Here is a 17,719-nt window from a genome sequence, read left to right as displayed (position 1 = left end):
GGTGAGCAGTGACTTCAGTCCAGGATACACAGTGATGCACACAACAAAAACCAGAGACCTCAAAGAGGTTACATTTCCATGTCAACTATTATATGAGGAGAAATTCCTGGGAGACAATCTAGTCCTCATTTTTCTTTTTCTTCTTTTTTTTTTTTTTTTACAGCTTTATTCACATACCACATAATTCACCCATTTTAGGTGTAGTCAGTGGTGGTTTTTTTTTTTTTTTTGCAGTACGCGGGCCTCTCACTGTTGTGGCCTCTCCCGTTGCAGAGCACAGGCTCCAGACGCGCAGGCCCAGCGGCCATGGCCCACGGGCCCAGCCACTCCGTGGCATATGGGATCTTCCTGGACCGGGGCACGAACCCGTGTCCCCTGCATCAGCAGGTTGACCCTCAACCACTGTGCCACCAGGGAAGCCCTAGTCAGTGGTTTTTATCTCCAGAACTGCACAACCATGCCCACAATCTAATTTAAAATACTCTCAACAATCCCAAAAGAAATCCCATGCCATGAGCAGTCGCCCGCCATTCTCCACCCTCACTCCCAGCCCCAGCAACCACTAATCTACTTTTCTGCCTCTACAGATTTACCATTCTAGATATTTCCCATAAATTGAAACCTACAATATCTGGCCTTTTGTGGTTTCACTTGGCATTTTCATCCACGTGATAGCATGGTATTAGTATTTCGTTCCTTTTTGTTGCCAAATAAAATTTCATTGTATGGACACATCACATTTTGCTTATCAGTCGATAGACACTTGGGTTATTTCCACCTTTCTGAGCTGTTGTAAACAAGGCTGCTATGAACATTTGTGTACAAGTTTGTTTGAACACTGGTTTTGAATTTTTTTGAGTATTTATCCAGAAGTATGATTGTTGGACAATATGGTAACTCTACCTTTAACTTACTGAGGAACTGTCAAACTGTTTTCACTGTGGCTGTACCCTTTTCCATTCCCACCAGCAGTGTATGGGGGTCCTAATTTCCCCACATCCTTGTCAACACTTGTTATTACTATTATTATTATTTTAAAATCAGTCATCCTAGTGAGTATGAAGTGATCTCACTGTGGTTTTGATTTGCATTTCCCCAATGACTAGTGATTCTAAGCATCTTTTCATGCCTTTACTGGCTACTGGTGTATCTTCTTTGGAAAAATGTCTATTCAGAGTTTCTGCCCATTTTTTAAACTGGGTATTTGTTTTTATATTATTGAGTTGTAAGAGTTCTTGATGCACTCTGGATACAAGTACTTTGTCAAATACATGATTTGTAAATGTTTTCTCCCATACTCTGGGTTTTCTTTTCACACTCCTAATCGTCTCCTTTGATGTCCAAAGTCTTACACTTTTATAATTCATCTATTTTTCCTTTTGTTACTTGAACTTTATTGATGTTACATCTAACAAACCAATGCTTAACCCAAGGTTGTGAAGATCAACAGTTACCTTCTAGCAGTTTTACAGCTTTAGCTCTTACACGTAGGTCTATGGTCCACTTCAAGTTAATTTTTATATATGGTGTGAGGTAAAGGTTGAATTTAATTCTTTTGCACATGGATATCCAGCTGTCCCAGCACCATTGTTGAAAAACATTCTTTCCCTGTTGAATTGTCCCTTATTGAAAAATCAACTGACCATAAATATGAGGATTTATTTTGGGACTTTCACATCTATATCACATATTTTATAGGTCTATGTTTATGTCAGTACCACACTGTTTTGATTACTGTAGCTTTGTAGGTTTTGAAAATGCGAAGTGTGAAACCTCCAACTTTATCCTTTTCCAAGATTGTTTTGGTTATTCTGGGTCCCTTGCACACCCACAGGAATTTTAGGACCAGCCTGTCAATCTCTTGAAAACAAGCTGGGATTTTGATTGGGAGTGTGCTGAACCTGTAGATGAGTTTAGGGAGCACTGCTGTTTTAATACCGTCAGATCTTCTGATCCACGCACAGAAGATGACTTTCCTGCTGGGGCTTCTCTGAACCTTCCTTTCAGATGCAGAACTTCTGTTGAGCAACGTGTGCTCCCTGCTCAGCTGCCTGTGGTCTGGGAAGTGAAATAAACTACGCTGGTAGAACTCTGTGTCTTTACAAGAAAGTCAGAAACCCTCTGGAAGCCTGTTACACAGACCCAGTGAAGCACAAAGAGTTTGTGACTCTGTCATTGCTCAAAGATTCTCTCATGGTCAGTTACGAGCTCACAACTATGTTCTAAACCTTATTACAAGTTTGAATCTCTGAAGAACTGGACCCCTATCAAGTAAATGCTATAGCTGAAATGAGTTTTGGCTATTAGAATGAAAAAGGAAAAGTGTATTACTGAGGCAATGTGAACAACTAGCATCCCTGAGAGATACATGAAGGGGCCAGGTTAGGGCTACAAACAAACCAGAACTTACCAGGGCTGTGGTACTAAAGGGACCTGCCACGCTTGCCCCTGAAGATACACTGTTGACCCCACATGGACACTGAGTGGTCTGCAACACTAGTAGAGTTTTCTGACTATAGCTGGTGAACAAAACCACTGTCTAGATCAGCGCTATCAGAAGCGTGTTCTAAGCACTGGCAACCTGAGGCCACTTGAAGTGCTTACACCAGAATGTAAACCAACCGCACCACCAAGCATGGTGTTTTGTTTCACACAAGATGTCCCACTGAAGAAGCAGAGCGCTGACCTGTGCTGCAGTTGCTCATGCAGCAGCCTGGCTGTGAGCAGCACTGGTCCAGGTGGAGCAAACTCTTCTGGGTGGTAACAACGAGGCACCCCTGGCCAGCCAACACAGTGTTCTTACCAGACAGCTGTGAAAAGGTGTCAGAACTCACCTTCTGGACTCCATGGCTTTCCAGTACACCAGAAATAGGAGAACATCTGAATGCTGCATAGGTAGCTCTAAAAACATCTCCACTTTCATCAACTCCCTATAAAGACACCATTTAAACAATCAAATAAAAAAACAAAAAAGTAAGGCGATCTATCCCAGTGACACCATTGCCTTCACAGTCATCTAGGTCAAACCAGTCTGTTTCATGGTTGGCCAGGAGCACCCTGGGCTTTGCTCACACCAGGCCTCACCTGCTGTGGACCCTCATCTCACCCCTGGCGGCAGTGCTCTGTAGGAGGCTGCTCCCGCATCAGAGGACTGCCATTTCCTCAAAGACCCTGAAGACCCTGCTGAGCGTGCGTTTCAACACTCCATACGATACCAGTGCTTCATTTCTTGTCAGTGGGCCCAGCACTGTCTTCTACACACATCTTGTTAACATTATGGCTCACAACCATGATGCTCAAACGAAGAAAAGGGCAGAGCGGCCACATCACATGTGACCACACACTTGGCTCCGGTGATGCCCAGTGGCGGACACCACTTGCAAGGCACACAGGCTAAGACTCACTTGCAAGGAAGGTTCAATCCCGTCTCCTGCACTCACTCCCACTAGCTGAAAACACACAGCAGCACTTGGAACTCAGGACAGAAAAGCACACACACAATGCCCTGGTATAAAACTTTTATATATTTTTCAAAATGGTTATTTCAGATAAAAAGCAGGGTTGCAGGAAAGAGCATGAAACAGAGCAAGCACGTATTTTCACATACATTCTCTAACTTGACTCTCAAAACCACCTTGTGAACACGACTAGGCAGGTTAGCCCCACTTACAAAGATAATCAAGTAAATGAAGCAGGGGAACAAAAAACCAGTAATCTCAGCGTATGCTCATAATTCAGATTTTTAAACATCCTACATAAAGTTAAACATTAAAATGAGTATATCTGAGGCAATTATTACTGACCTTGACGTAAGGTGGGGCTAAGGATGACAGGTGCCACCTCACTTCCATGTCACCGTGATTCTCAAGTTCCAGGTAACTTCCTAAAAGGAACACATTTAACAGCTCAAACTCTTTAAGGGGTAAATAAACAAGCAGATTTGTGGGATGTGTGGAAAATACTGTGTTGACCTCATCACAGGGAAAAATTACACTTAGATCCCTTGGAGTCCAATAAGAATAACATTATTTTCTAACAAAGTCCTGTTTGACATATGCCCTATCTTGTATTTAATAGAAATGCAATGTAAAAAGCTACTGAAGAACTACAGCAGGGTCTTCACCATGCATGAACCCCTGGTGCTGCGCAGGTAAGAGGCTGCATGGGGTCAGAGTGCGGGCAGAGCCTGGCCCATGTCACTGTGGCCCTCGGCTGAGATGCCGCACGGGGTGACCTGCATGCATCAGGCCTGGTGGTGGCCAAGGGAGGAAAGTCAGAGGGCAGATGTGGGGTTTACTCTGAAGACAGACTGCAAAGGACGTGCTGACGGATGGGACAGGTGAACAGAAGGGAAGAGACATCAACTGTAGGGATTTGGCTCAAGCAAGTGCGCAGGCAGTGGTGCCACTAATGACATGGGAAAGGCTGGAGAAGCAGGTTTAGTGGACATGTGGGGTGCACATCTGGGGCTCAGGCTAAGCAGAGAGAAGGAACGGGATGCAGGTGTTAGGAGCCGGAAGAGGAGGAGGGAGCAACACAGGCTCAAGAGGGGCCCTGAGGCAAGGTGAGCCGCAAGAGCTGCTCCAAGGGGGAAGGAGTAGCTGCCAGTGCTAAGGTCAAACTGACACAGACACACAAAAGATGCCCTGGATTTGGCAAAAATCAAGCTTTCTAGTGACCTTGATGGGATCAAGTTCAGGGCCTGGTGGTGGCAGCAGCTAAGCTGCTGAGGAAGCGAGGGTGGGAGCACAATCCTGGCAGGAAGGGGCCAGGGAGGAGGGCACCCTGTCCATGGGTGACAGCAGGCATGCTGCGTCCTGACGGACGCTTCGGCAAAGAGGAAGAAGTGCTGACAAGGTGGAAGGAGGGCCCGAGGGAGCCCTGCCTCAGACGGCAGGAGCAGGTGGGTCCAGGTTCCCAGCGCAAGGGTCACCTGGGATGGTCTCTATTTTCAACCACATGTGAGGCAAAGGTAAGAGCCGGAAAGAGAAGGAGCAGGGAGGAGGGGGTGGTGGGGGCTGCGAGCGAGAGGTCTTAGCTGCTGGGGGCAGGGGCAAGCGGGGAGGAGGGCTGCAAGAGCCGCTGGGGAAGCCTGTGCTCGAGGCGTCTAGGGGCCCAAGTCACGCAGCACTCAGGGGCAGAGACAGGGCCAGGAAGACAGTCAGGTTTAACCAGGGCTGGGATTCTGCCAGACAGTAACGCAGAGGGCAAGGGGCACAAGGCAGTCACGAGTGTTTGTGAGGAGTTACAGGGACAGAGCACAGAAGTCGAGTAGGGATAGGGGAGAAGTGCGCTGTGGGTGGGGTGATGGGCAGGGGAAAGGCCTGGAGGTCTAAATGTGGTCAGGCAACTGCTGACCCCTGGAGTAAGTGAGCTGGGAAGAGCCGGAGGGGGTGATGGGCAGAAGTGACAGGCTTGAAACTGACTGAAAACATGGTACAGCTCCTGGTGCCGACGAGATCCAGGAGGGACCCTGAGGGCAGGAGACTGAGCTGCAGTGGAAGACAGACCACGAGAGTTGAGGAGCTGGGGGACCAGGCGACAGGTGGCCCCAGACACTATCTAAGTTGTCCATGTGCAATCCTAGACCCCGAGGCCGCGGGGAGAGCGCCCACAGGGGCAGAAAGCACTACTCCGGCCCAAGGAAGCTCAGAGGTGCTTCACACACCGCGTCACCATCCCCAGGCCCTGGGTGGTGGGTGTTAATCACAGCTGGGGACGCTGGGCAGGTTTGGAGCCTGTAGTCACAAAGTAACTGACAGAGCCAGGCTCCACCCACCTTCCTCTCCTCTTCAGCCACTAACTTAGTAGCAATTCTGGTCGAAGACCTAGTGAGAGTTGGGGATGGATGGTTCTGATAAAAAAATCTAAGCCTCCTAGAACAGAGAGTTATTAAAGGCCTAAATTCAACATGGTACAATTTTTAAGCGTCTGCAAATCCAGCTCATAACTGAAACGATTTCCAGCGACTACTTGATTGTCTCTTGAAGTAGTGGGAAATCTGCACCTATCACAAACTACAGTTAACTAAGAGTGTTAGATCCAACGTACTAGCAGAAGTCTGAACTACGTAACCTTGTGATACAATACCTGAAGTCTCACCAGGTTCTGTTGTAGGAAAAGTAACAGTCTTATTTCTTATCTCAACTCTTGTGGAAGGTGGTTTTGTCACTGGTTTTACCAGATGATTAACTGAAGGCTCTGTTTCTGGGGAAAGGATTCCAAATGGGCTGGAGGTCAAACAAGTGAAAAGTTCTTCTTGGGTCAAGTCTTCTCGAATTTGAACCTTTACAACTTTCTGAAATGAGCCAAACAAAGGGATAAGATGCAAGTGAAACTGTTGTTTTTTTTAAAAAAAAAATCCTATTTTTAAATTATGGTAAAGAAAAGTAATGCCAAACAAATGAAACACTGGTGAATTTAGAAATTAAAGTCCATTTAGATCCCAAAGTAGCTCTTCGACTTTATCCTTTCTCCCAACTCCCCTATTTTTTCCAAAGCAAAATCTTCAAGTTAATGATGGCTTCCAGGCGCCACTCTCCACTGCTGCCCACCCAGGACACTTGTTCAGCTCACTAGTAGAAAAACTCTGCACTAAATACTCTATTTAAATAAGTCTATTTGGGCTGAAAGGACACCTCAATTCGATTTCTGAAAGGTAAGTGCTATCAGTGAGGATTACAAAACTTAAACTGCAAAAAAAGAGAAATGTTGATCAAAAAAATGTTTAAAAAATTACCTTCTGTCCATTGTCACAGTGTACATAGATCAAGCCACTCCACGGGAACATTGAATGCTTTGTGGATAAGGAGGAATTAGGACTCACAAGAATTTGTAGCTTGCTCCTTAAAAGAAGAATTGAACACTGAGAACCAAGAATACCCTGTACTGGAACAGCAGTAACCACAAGAGTTACAAACACTGTCCTGTCAGTCACCAACTATTTCCTCACTGCTCAGAAAGAGCAGAGAACAGAGGTAAGCTCCCAGGCGCATCTGATTTGGCCTAAACCCCAACCCAGCGGCTGACAAAAAGCTGAGTGATATGAACCCAAGAACCTAAGGGCAAAGCTCATGTGAAAATGGACCACACCACAGAAATGCCATCTAAACAGCAATTCAAGTTAAACATTTCTGGAGCAAAAGACCAGTAACACAACGGCTCTGAGCCACTGATGATAAAGAACAAGCCATCACGGTCACACAGCATAACTGGAAGGGAAGAGAGGGTGGGAAAGGGGGTTGGTCAGGTTTTCTGTGCTCACTGTTCTCTTCAAGAGCTATGGGATGTCAAAGACTTAAATGTGGACGATGTAACTGGATTTGTGACTTAAGAGAAACCACCAGTTATAAAGAGAGGTCATTACCCACATCCAAAATGGCCGAGCAAGATGACCTCCCACTGCTAAAAGCTCAACATGCAGGGTGATGGACAAGTCTCTGTGAACAACCTGTCCTGCCATCTCCCAGCTTTTCACCCATTAACGGACGAACATTTAATTGACTGCTTTCGTCCTAGGAACCTTTCTCTGGAGTGTCCCCAACCATACCTTAACCCAGTCTTGGTCAAATAAACTCTCCTGAAACACATACGCCATCATTTTGTAAAAGCAAATAAACTTCATGTTGCTCTTGTGCAAAGTTGCTATTCCCAAATGTGAAGCAACTTTCAGATGTGTGTATTCTGTGCCAACCCAGACACAGTCCCTGAGAAGCTGCAGAGCTGAGGCTATATCCCAATAATTAAGCTGCACAGAGAGGGCAGCTGCTCATCACCATCTGGCCACCAAACACTTCTTTTTACCTTAAAATATCCTTTGTAGAAAACGGCATGCTAGATTATGGCTCAGACATATCAGAAGCTAGGAATCTGTGTCTGTAAAATGTCCTTAGAGAAAACCAGCAGAATAAGCTGCTATACCCAAGGTGACAAAGGCAGGACCACCGGGGCTTTGGAGACCACTACCCTCATCACGTGCACAGCCACATCCTTGTGCTGTAATTCTGTAGGCAGAGCTACATCAGCAACTCTCCCCCGCCTCACATGTCTCTCCACCCTGTTAGGCCGATACCGTAACTGGCTGTGGACACGGTCTCCACCCGCTAAAAAGCATGAGTCTTGAATTCACTGTGGTCCCACAGAACCACACATGGTGCTCTTTACAGAGTCAGCACACGGCAAAATTCTACTGAATAAATTTAAATGGGCTATTATTTGATCCTTAAAAAGTCACCATGCTAAAGCATCTAAATAACACCCAGGGGAAAGGGAGGTCATACTTACTCTGGTGCGATAAACCCATGTTGTGGTGTCACTGTAAGACAATGTGCTGGCCAGTACAGCTCAAATTTCAGTAACCTAACAGAATTGTTTAAAATCTGGAAACGTCCAGTTTTTGCCATATCACCTATGACAGCAGATAAATAAAATGTTACTTACATTTAGCATTTGTGAAAAAGATAAAGGGTAATAAATAGTAAAAGTAAATCCTAAATAAAAACACTACCATACTAACTCATTTTGTTTTCCCAACTGCCCAATTACAGAAATTTCAAATTCCTGGTAAAGCAAGACCTTCATTTACTCTTGGAAACTACAAAGATACTGAACAAAGTTTAGTGATGGACAAAGAAGAAAAAGGAAATCTGGTTAAGTGTTACTCCCTGTCTTGGGCAGACATAGGTACTAGATTTGTTCCTACTGTGGACCAAGGGTATCAACGTTAAGGGTAAAAGAGGCCAAGTGCCAACTGCATTCTCAGTGGGGGATGGGGGGGTGGGGGGCAGGAATCAAGACCCCCGGATGGGCAGCTCTGTCACATGGGAGCTTGGCCTGGGGTCCGAGGCCTCGTGTCAAGACGACACTCTGGTCGGATCTGTAGCAGGCAGTGGAGGCCTGGGCAAGATACCAGCCAAATCTGCATGGAGCCCAGGTCTGTCCTACGAGAGCCCTGAGCACAGAGCAAGTACAGCCCGGGCCCCAGAGGGACTTTCTGTCCTGTCGTTGGGGACATACTCACAAGAAGGGGCGACTAAAATCAAGTGTTCAGGCTGGACAGCCCACACTTCTTCCAAGGCCGATTTATCTTGAGGTAGGCGAACAGCTTGTGAAAGAAGTGGAGACCCCTGAGGACCTTTCACTGGTAAAACATCCAAAGAAATGTTACCACCATGTGTCCCACAACTGCCAGATTCACTAGAGAGAGAGAGAGAGAGAGAGAGAGAGAGAGAGAGAGAGAGAGAAACAGAAAAGAAATTAAAAATGATAAAGCAGACTGTATCACATTTTAATATTAATTATTCATAAATGTGAAAACAGATAAAAATAAAAGTGCATTATATATTTTTCAGTGAATAAGAATCCTTCACATTGGGGTTTTCTTAAAGAAGTGTATAAAAAGTAAAGTACAGTATAGGTTAAATATTACTAATCTTTAATTAGAATCTGCAATGATTTGTTTCCTGCCTTGACTTCTGCATGCCATCTGAGGTCTCTTAGAAGATTTACTAGAGGGACTTCCCTGGTGGTCCAGTGGCTAAGACTCCGTGTTCCCAATGCAGGGGGCCCGGGTTCGATCCCTGGTCAGGGAACTAGATCCCTCATGCCACAACTAAAGATCCTGCGTGCCGTAATTAAGACCCGGCGCAGCCAAATAAATAAATGTTTTTTTAAAAAGATTTACCAGAAAACTACCCAGGGCTTCCCTGGTGGCACAGTCGTTAAGGATCCACTTGCTAATGCAGGGGACACAGTTTCGAGTCCTGGGGTCCAGGAAGATCCCACATGCCTCGGAGCAACTAAGCCCATGCACCACAACTAGTGAGCCTGGGCTTTAGAGCCCGCGAGCCACAACTACTGAGCCCACGTGCCACAACTACTGAAGCCTGAGTGCCTAGAGCCTGTGCTCTGCAACGAGAAGCCACCGCAATGAGAAGCCTGTGCACCGCAACAAAGAGTAGCCCCTGCTTGCCGCAACTAGAGAAGAGCCTGCTCACAGCAACAAAGACCGAACACAGCCCCCCCAAAAAATAAATAAATAAAAAGAATTTCCTTCCTTTAAAAAAAAAAAAAAAAAACCCTACCCAATATTAAGAATTTAAGAAAAACAACAAAACTCTTCAAGTATCTATAACTGAATAATGATAACTGGCTTTGCAACACTAACACCAAAAAACTTTAAAACAAAATCTTCTTGGCAAAAAACTACAGTTAAGAAATGCTAATAAAGTTTAGGAAGTTTTTTTTTACTAAGTGTTGAAATTGGGTTTTCTAATAAGCCTTAGATTACTAAAAAATTGTAACTCAAGTAAATTTTGTAATCACGAGAACACATGACAACTGAAGTTCACTGGTGCGGTGACCAAGTTCACCTACCACACAGCGGGGTTACACCTGGACTCCAGTCAACACTTGGCGGACAGAGAGAAATCCCTCTCTTCACCCCTAATTCACTGCCCTCTGGCCCACCCCCCTTTCCAATCAGACCTACACCGCCCCAGAGAAACAAAGGGGGCACCAGCCAAACATCAGAAAACAATTTAAAAAAGAAAGTTGATTCCTGTTTTTTTTAGCTTCCTAAGAACAAGTTCTTCACAACTGAAGTAACTGTCAAGGTAATTTTTAATACATGTTAATACTATCTTTGACTATCTGAGAAAAAAAATTAACACAAACAGCATAGGGATTAAAGAAACCAAGTTGGTGTGAGTCAGAGGCACTAGGGTGATGGGGATGGCGGGAGTCAGCCCTCAGCTGGTGCCACTAAGACTTGCTGGTTTGAGTTGACAGCACTGGGCCCAGGGAGACAGACCATGTGAAGACAAGGTTGGCTGAAAGCAGGGGGACTGAGTAAAATGTAAACATATTGAAAATAATGGGGCCAGGCTTCTCAGTACCGGAGAAAAAAGGTACAACTATGGGAAGGAGGAAAGGAATCCATGCGTTATGTTAGACTAGAATTGGAGGTATCAGTGTAAACTCAAGTTTTTAACACATTTATAAACAGAAGTAGATATAAATTGCATGTGGATTTATATATAAACTCATATATTTCCTAGCTCTGTCCACTGAGCGGGCCTAGAAGCAAGGACACCTCAATAACAATGAGCACGTTGCTGCCTGTGTCCTCATTTCCAGGCTGGACAGGCAAGTGAAGGATGAGCCTCGACCATCCTGCTGTGCCTGTGAATAAGGAGGTGCCCAGAGGTGTTGTGGGCACAGGCAAAGGACCAAGGAGCAGGCCAGGGGATGAAATAATGACAACAAGGATTAATCTTGAATCCATGAGTCAGCCCTAATATATGTTAATAAGAAGGAAAAGGAAATTCCTTCCTCAAAGTAGAAAGATAACTAATAAATGCAGAAAGATGGGATCAGAAAATCAACACTTAGTAACCAAGGCAGACATAATATGATTCAGGAAGCAATCCTCACTAAGTGCTCAAAGTCTCATGAGAAACAAGATCATTCACTGCCTCCAAGTTGTGTATTATAATATCCCTTCAAGATATTTATTAACTTTACAGTTGAGAAACCTGGCAAACACCACTTAAACAAAGTGATAAAAATATTGCTAGTAACAGGACAAATCAGCATTGTTCACCACCAAGGAAGCTTCGCTGAGAAACAAACAGCATCATTCTGCATGTCCTGAAGCTGTGAACTGAAATCAAGAATATTTTACAAAGTAACTGGCCTGTATTCTATAAAAACATCAAGGTACCTGGTAAGAAAGAGTTAGCAGCTGGCCTGCAGCCTACTTTTCCCTTTTTACCAGAAACGACCAGAGAAAAAAAAGAAAGATGGCTTGGTCAAATCGCCTTGTAATCTTGCAAATGCCGGACTCCACAGCAAATGCACTTGGGTCCTTAAAACAGGGAGCACCTAGTCTGTCTCACATTGCTTGTGGTAAAGAAATCTGAAACTTACGAATTTATGTGGCATAGCTGTTTGAAAAGCATCACATAAGTTACATAGTTATCAAAGTATAAAATACCTTTCATGATCAAAATAGTCTCTTGTGTGACGCACCACACCCACAACTTACAGACCTTGTGTTAAATCTAAGCCAGAGGGGAGTGCTGATGTTACAAAATAGATCTAGAAAGTACCATGGGCAACCCCAGGTTTCTCTGTGTTTCACCCCAAATTAGTACTGAAGCTTCATTCTGGAAAATACCTTTGATTCTGTGGATCGTACTTGATAAGCAAACCCTGTGTGTTTTCTCTGTTGTGAAAGACTGAGGAGTTCTCTTTATTGAAAGAGAGTAAATGGACAAGCCAACAAAACGCACGTGTGATCTCAGATTAGATTCTGGACCAAAGAGGAAGTGGAAAGAGGCAGTTTCTTGTTTGCCGTTTGCCTTAACTACACAGGACATCACTGGGAGACTCCGTGGACCAGATGGTGGTCCTGTATCACCGCATCAGTGTCCTAACCTTGACGGGCTTGCCGTGCCTATGAGGGGGAGCGTCTACAGCCAATTCAGGGCTACTGGTCATCATGTCTGCAAGTCACTCCTAAATGGTTCAAAAAAACCTGTATATACATGAAAGACCATTAAGGTAGATGTGGTAAAACGTTATCAACTGCAAAATCTCAGTGCAGATAGCGTAGGGGAGTTCTCTATAATTTATTTATTTATTTATTTTTGGCTGCGTCGGGTCTTCATTGCTGCATGTGGGCTTTTCTCTAGTTGCAGCGAGTGGGGGCTACTCTTCATTGCCCTGCACAGGCTCCTCATTGCAGTGGCTTCTCTTGCTGTGGAGCATGGGCTCTAGGTGCGCAAGCTTCAGCAGTTGCGGCACATGGGCTCAGTAGTTGTGGCACATGAGCTTAGTTGTTCTGCAACATGTGGGAACTTCCCAGACCAGGGATCAAACCCTTGTCCCCTGCATTGGCAGGCAGATTCTTAACCACTGCGCCACCAGGGAAGTCCCTCTGTATTGTTTCTAAACTTTTCTGTAAATTTGGAATTATTTCAACTTAAAAATAAAGATGAAATAAACAGTTTGAGACAAAAATCCAACAAAGTACAAGGTAAAAGATCAGCTCTACTGTGAATCAAATAATCTTGAACTCAGATAAAGATGTTCTGTTAGTTTTACCTTTTAGATTCCAAGCTAGGTCTGGAAGAAGGTGGAAGAAACTCTCTGTTAGAAACAGAATCTCTAAATTCTCCAATTACTGAAAGTATAATTTTACGCATGTTTCCATAAAAGAGCTGGACATCATTGGGCCGCTGGGGAAGGTCATATACTGAAATAGAAAATAATGTTTGAAATACATGAATCTTCACATAATCACACCAAGTAACAGAGGCACTCATATATTTACATATTTTCTTGTATCTTCTTAGTTGGGGGTAGGTGACATTTGGATTTTTAATACTACAGATTAGCATCAATGACTGGCAGCTCAGGCTCTGGCCCTGGATTTGGATTACAGCCATGCCAATGCTCAGCCTGGGAACTCTGGCAGCTTCCTTCACCAGCCCAAGCCTCAGTCTCCCCACGGGAAGTACGAGTAACAACCTCTCTCAGGGCTGTGGGCACTGTTATGACCCCCAACATAAACCAACCTGGTCAGTTTCCACAGCTCTCCGAGGCATCATCACCTCCACCCCAAATGAGGGGCCAAAACACAGAGGCTGAGAGCACACACTTCATAAGCGGCAGTCTCATAAAAACTTAAGTAAATCCAGAAACAGGCAGTATTAGTATAACTACATGTATTTAGATTGATCAGACAGTGCTCAAGGTTTATCCAAAGATAAACCTACCTGAATTTATATATACAAGAAATTTTAGAGAATATGTTTGTATTCTACATATAAATTAGATATTAAGAATTAAGTATTTTTAAGATGGAAAATCAGAAAGAACACAGGAAGTGTAAATTAAAATTTATATTAAACAAGACATCTGACTATAAAATTTTAATTGTGAAATTATTTGCCACAGTAATTACACATTTTACAAAAGTAAGATCGCTATGAATGCTTGTTAATAGTAATATACTGTTTTTCAAAATAATCATGTAAAAAGTTCAACTGCAGCATTCTTTTTTTAAAAAATTTATTTATTATTTTATTTATTTCCTTTTGGCTGCATTGGGTCTTCATTGTTGTGTGCGGGCTTTCTCTAGCTGTGGCAAGCGGGCACTACTCTTCCTTGAGCGGGCTTCTCATTGTGGTGGCCTCTCCCGTTGCGGAGCATGGGCTCCAGGCATGCGGGCTTCAGCAGTTGTGGCACATGGACTCAGTAGTTGTGGCTCGCAGGCTCCAGAGCGCAGGCTCAATAGTTGTGGTGCACGGGCTTAGCTGCTCCACGGCACGTGGGATCTTCCCAGACCAGGGCCCGAACCCATGTCCCCTGCACTGGCAGGCGGACTCCTAGCCACTGCGCCACCAGGGAAGCCCCAACTGCAGCATTCTTATAGGAATCCATCACACCAACCAGCACAAGACCAAGTGGGGCTGCTTCTTCCCCTCACCTGGACAGCACGCACATCACCTCCAGGAGCCCAATACTCCCTGATGCGCAACCTGGCCCCAAGGACCCACCTGAAGCCCCCACTCAACCCCATCAAAGGGGGGGGTCTCAGCAGGTCACCTGAGCGCTTGGTCAGGTTTGTCAACACAACCCTTAACACACCCACTTCCTGAATGTTTGCACATGCAGCTCCCTCTGCCTGAATACCCTCCCCCACCCTGGTCCACACGTTCTCCTCTTTGTCAACCCTCTCCCCGCTTTCTCAGCAGAGTGCCCCTTTCTCTGTGGCCCCCAGGTCCCTAAGCACAGTCTGTCACAGCACTTTCATGCTGTACTTCGATCACCTGTCTCCCCCTTGGCCTGTGAGCCCCTAGAGGCAAGGGCAGCACCTTCTACCCCTGGTGACTCGTGCCCTGCGCTCCCCACCAAGTCCACTCAGCCATAGAGTCGTGAAGCTGCGAGGGCTGCACACTCATGCTGCCTAGTTCTCATTAGACTTCACTGCTGCTGCTACGTGTGTGGGTCCATCTCCACAGCACAGTTCAGGTTAACTCTTTCACATGGATCCCTCCTCTGAGGAAGGGACATGGAAGGTGAAGCTCGGAGGAGCTGAGGTGGCAGAGATGGGCTATGAACTGAGGTTCAACTCCAAATCCAACATTCTTTCCAACCATTTCAAATCTTTTCATTATTTTTAACTAATCCACCCTTGAAGCAGATGATCTAGACTCCCAATTTGCTGAAAAGATCATAAACTATTCTATATCACCTCTACATAGGCATAAATATCCTTTTCCTTTATCATTTCCCACTTCAGAAGAAGTGTGTATTTCATCATTAAAAAACTAGAAAATAAAAAAAAATAAAAAAAAAAAAAAAAACTAGAAAATAAAAATGGGGGGGGGAAAGACACTACCACCTGAAATTCTACCACCAGAATATAACCACTCTTAATATTTTGGTGTGTATACTCCTGCAATTTTACCTAGGTAACTATAAATAAGACATTAAATTATTTTTACCAAATGAGCTAGTGGGGAGTGCAGGGCATGAGTCACAGGGGTAGAAGGTGCAGCCCTTGCCTCTAGGGGCTCACAGGTCAAGGGGGAGACAGGTGATCTTATATGCAAAATTTTAAAATAATTCTTTTCTTAATAAATTGAGGAACTTTCCATGTCATTTAATATGGAATCATATTGCCTGAATGCCTTCAAAATATTCTATTGTGTAATTAACCGATCCCCTACTCTTGGGCGTTTAGGTTACTTCTAACTTCTTCCTATTATAAACAATACTGGTGGTGAAAATCTGTACACATATTTTTACTCAATTTGCATGTTTCCATTCTTATATTTTGTATGAGTCATAGATACCATTAAATACCTGAATTGCTCAGCTCAAATAGGGCTAAATATCTAGATTAGAGTCACACTACCACTACCACATCCTCCATAAATTGCACAGCAGGCACAAGAGTAGAGAAATCTCAAAATGAGTGTAAGTTTGCAATCATGAAATCTTAAACAGTAATAACTTGAGTTTAATCATGACCGTTCTCCTCCTCTATTCACAAGTCCACCCAAAGAGTAGGTGCAATAACATATTAATAACATCTAACATTTACAAGGCAAAGCTCTCTCATCAGATCTTCACAAGAACTCTGTGTAGAGAACACAGACATTATTCCTCTCATTTTATAGCTAAGGAAACTGAATTTCAGTGATGTAATCTGTCCAAAGTCATACAGCAAAGCTGTGACTCAAATTCAGCCTGATACCACATCTAAGCTAACACTCTTCCTCCTCACATACTGGACCCAGAAGATTTAAAATACGTTGAAATTCTTACCTTCAGTTATGAGCAGCTCGTCCTGAAATGCTTCTGCGAAGTCGATGTTCTGCAGCATGCTCTGGGTGGGAAGGACCTGCTCTCTCACCCCTGGTGTGTGCAGCATGGCTCTGCCAGTAGAGATTTTATTCAGAAGTCATTTTACATATAAAATAACCTTAATTAGATTTTAATCATGCATCTGGAAAATCCCACTAACATCATGATACATTAGTTCACAGATATTATGTCCTAAATCCCAATGTAAGTAATTTAAAAAAAAAAAAAAACCTTGTTTTGGAAATTCCCTTGAAAGTTATACATGGTAGTACAATCATCAGTTTCAGTTAAACACATCAAATCAACAACTTCCTAACAGAAGAGTAGAAAGAAGATAAAATTAGATTCTTTTGGGGTCATACATTTTCATTATTTGTGATAATTTGGTCAGTTAGAAATTTGTCTCAGAAAAAAATATGCCAACAAAATGATACAAACAAAACATCAGAAGGAAATATTTAAATTACCATGTAATTCCGTTACTTTGACCTCTTCTAGAGAATTTTGAGGTGAGAGAACTAAAAAGTAAATTTCTCTATAAAACACATGTTCACAAACAAAAGAAGTCTCATTACTATAAATTAATGGCAAAGAGGAGTTATAAAGGAGTATGCTGATTTCTATATCCCAGTAGAGAGAAAGGAAAAAAAACCAAAAAACCTTGTGATCTAATTTCTCTAAATGCCAGTTTCTATTTCTAAAATACTCACTGAGAGAAAAAACCACATTCAAAGTTGAGCTCTTCACTTCAGGTCTGTGCTATCATCATGTAGCAACTCATCACTAAACTCTTCTTAAACATTCTAACAGTCTTCCAAAGATTAAAAATAAAAGTTTCCTGAACTGTGTATCAGAATAAAACACAGCAGAGCACAAAGGACTGGAAGAAGGAAAGACTGGCCCATGCACACGCCCGCCCTCCCGGGAGGCAATGACTTCCTGCGAACGAAGAACTGGCAGAAACTTCACTTACCTCATACTCAGCTTCAGGCTAGGAAATGAGATTTTGTGACACAAGAACTCTGAATTCAACACACACAATGCCTAAATCACACCTAGACCTAAATATAAATTTGAGAACATTCCAGCATATTAAACTACATTTAGATCAGATGTACCAAATTTTTTACAAGTACAAGCTTAAGTAGCTAGAGTTAGACACCCTACACATGTCTAAAATATGGCTTGATCCTTTGAAATGACTCTCAACACTCCCAGAAATGTTCCAAGTCAGGTGCTTTTACACAATATACTCTTTCAGTAGTTCTTAAATCTTTTCTGAAACTGATCTGCCATCATTACAAAGACGGTCCTACGATGAAGTCTGAGGTCCTCTCTG

General features: G+C 43.6%; 1 protein-coding gene across 6 annotated transcripts in view; it reads right to left on the bottom strand.

Moving 5' to 3' along the window:
* CEP192 (centrosomal protein 192) overlaps positions 1-17,719 on the bottom strand; it is a 94,847-nt gene that overhangs the window by 15,047 nt on the left and 62,081 nt on the right. For 5 of the 6 annotated variants that reach the window (XM_067015684.1, XM_067015685.1, XM_059039850.2 and 2 more), the window contains 8 exons: positions 16,342-16,451; positions 13,108-13,258; positions 9,020-9,195; positions 8,284-8,407; positions 6,740-6,845; positions 6,091-6,298; positions 3,804-3,883; positions 2,835-2,930 (listed from right to left, as the gene is read on the bottom strand). In XM_067015684.1, coding sequence (XP_066871785.1) covers positions 2,835-2,930; positions 3,804-3,883; positions 6,091-6,298; positions 6,740-6,845; positions 8,284-8,407; positions 9,020-9,195; positions 13,108-13,258; positions 16,342-16,451 — 1,051 coding nt within the window. The remainder of the gene's footprint in view (positions 1-2,834; positions 2,931-3,803; positions 3,884-6,090; positions 6,299-6,739; positions 6,846-8,283; positions 8,408-9,019; positions 9,196-13,107; positions 13,259-16,341; positions 16,452-17,719) is intronic. The other variant, XM_067015687.1, reaches the window with a different exon arrangement.

Source organism: Kogia breviceps, chromosome 15, assembly GCF_026419965.1.
Source record: "Kogia breviceps isolate mKogBre1 chromosome 15, mKogBre1 haplotype 1, whole genome shotgun sequence".
Taxonomy (NCBI): domain Eukaryota; kingdom Metazoa; phylum Chordata; class Mammalia; order Artiodactyla; family Physeteridae; genus Kogia; species Kogia breviceps.
The sequence above is the reverse complement of the archived record's forward strand: the minus strand, read 5'-3'. Positions and strand labels throughout refer to the sequence as shown.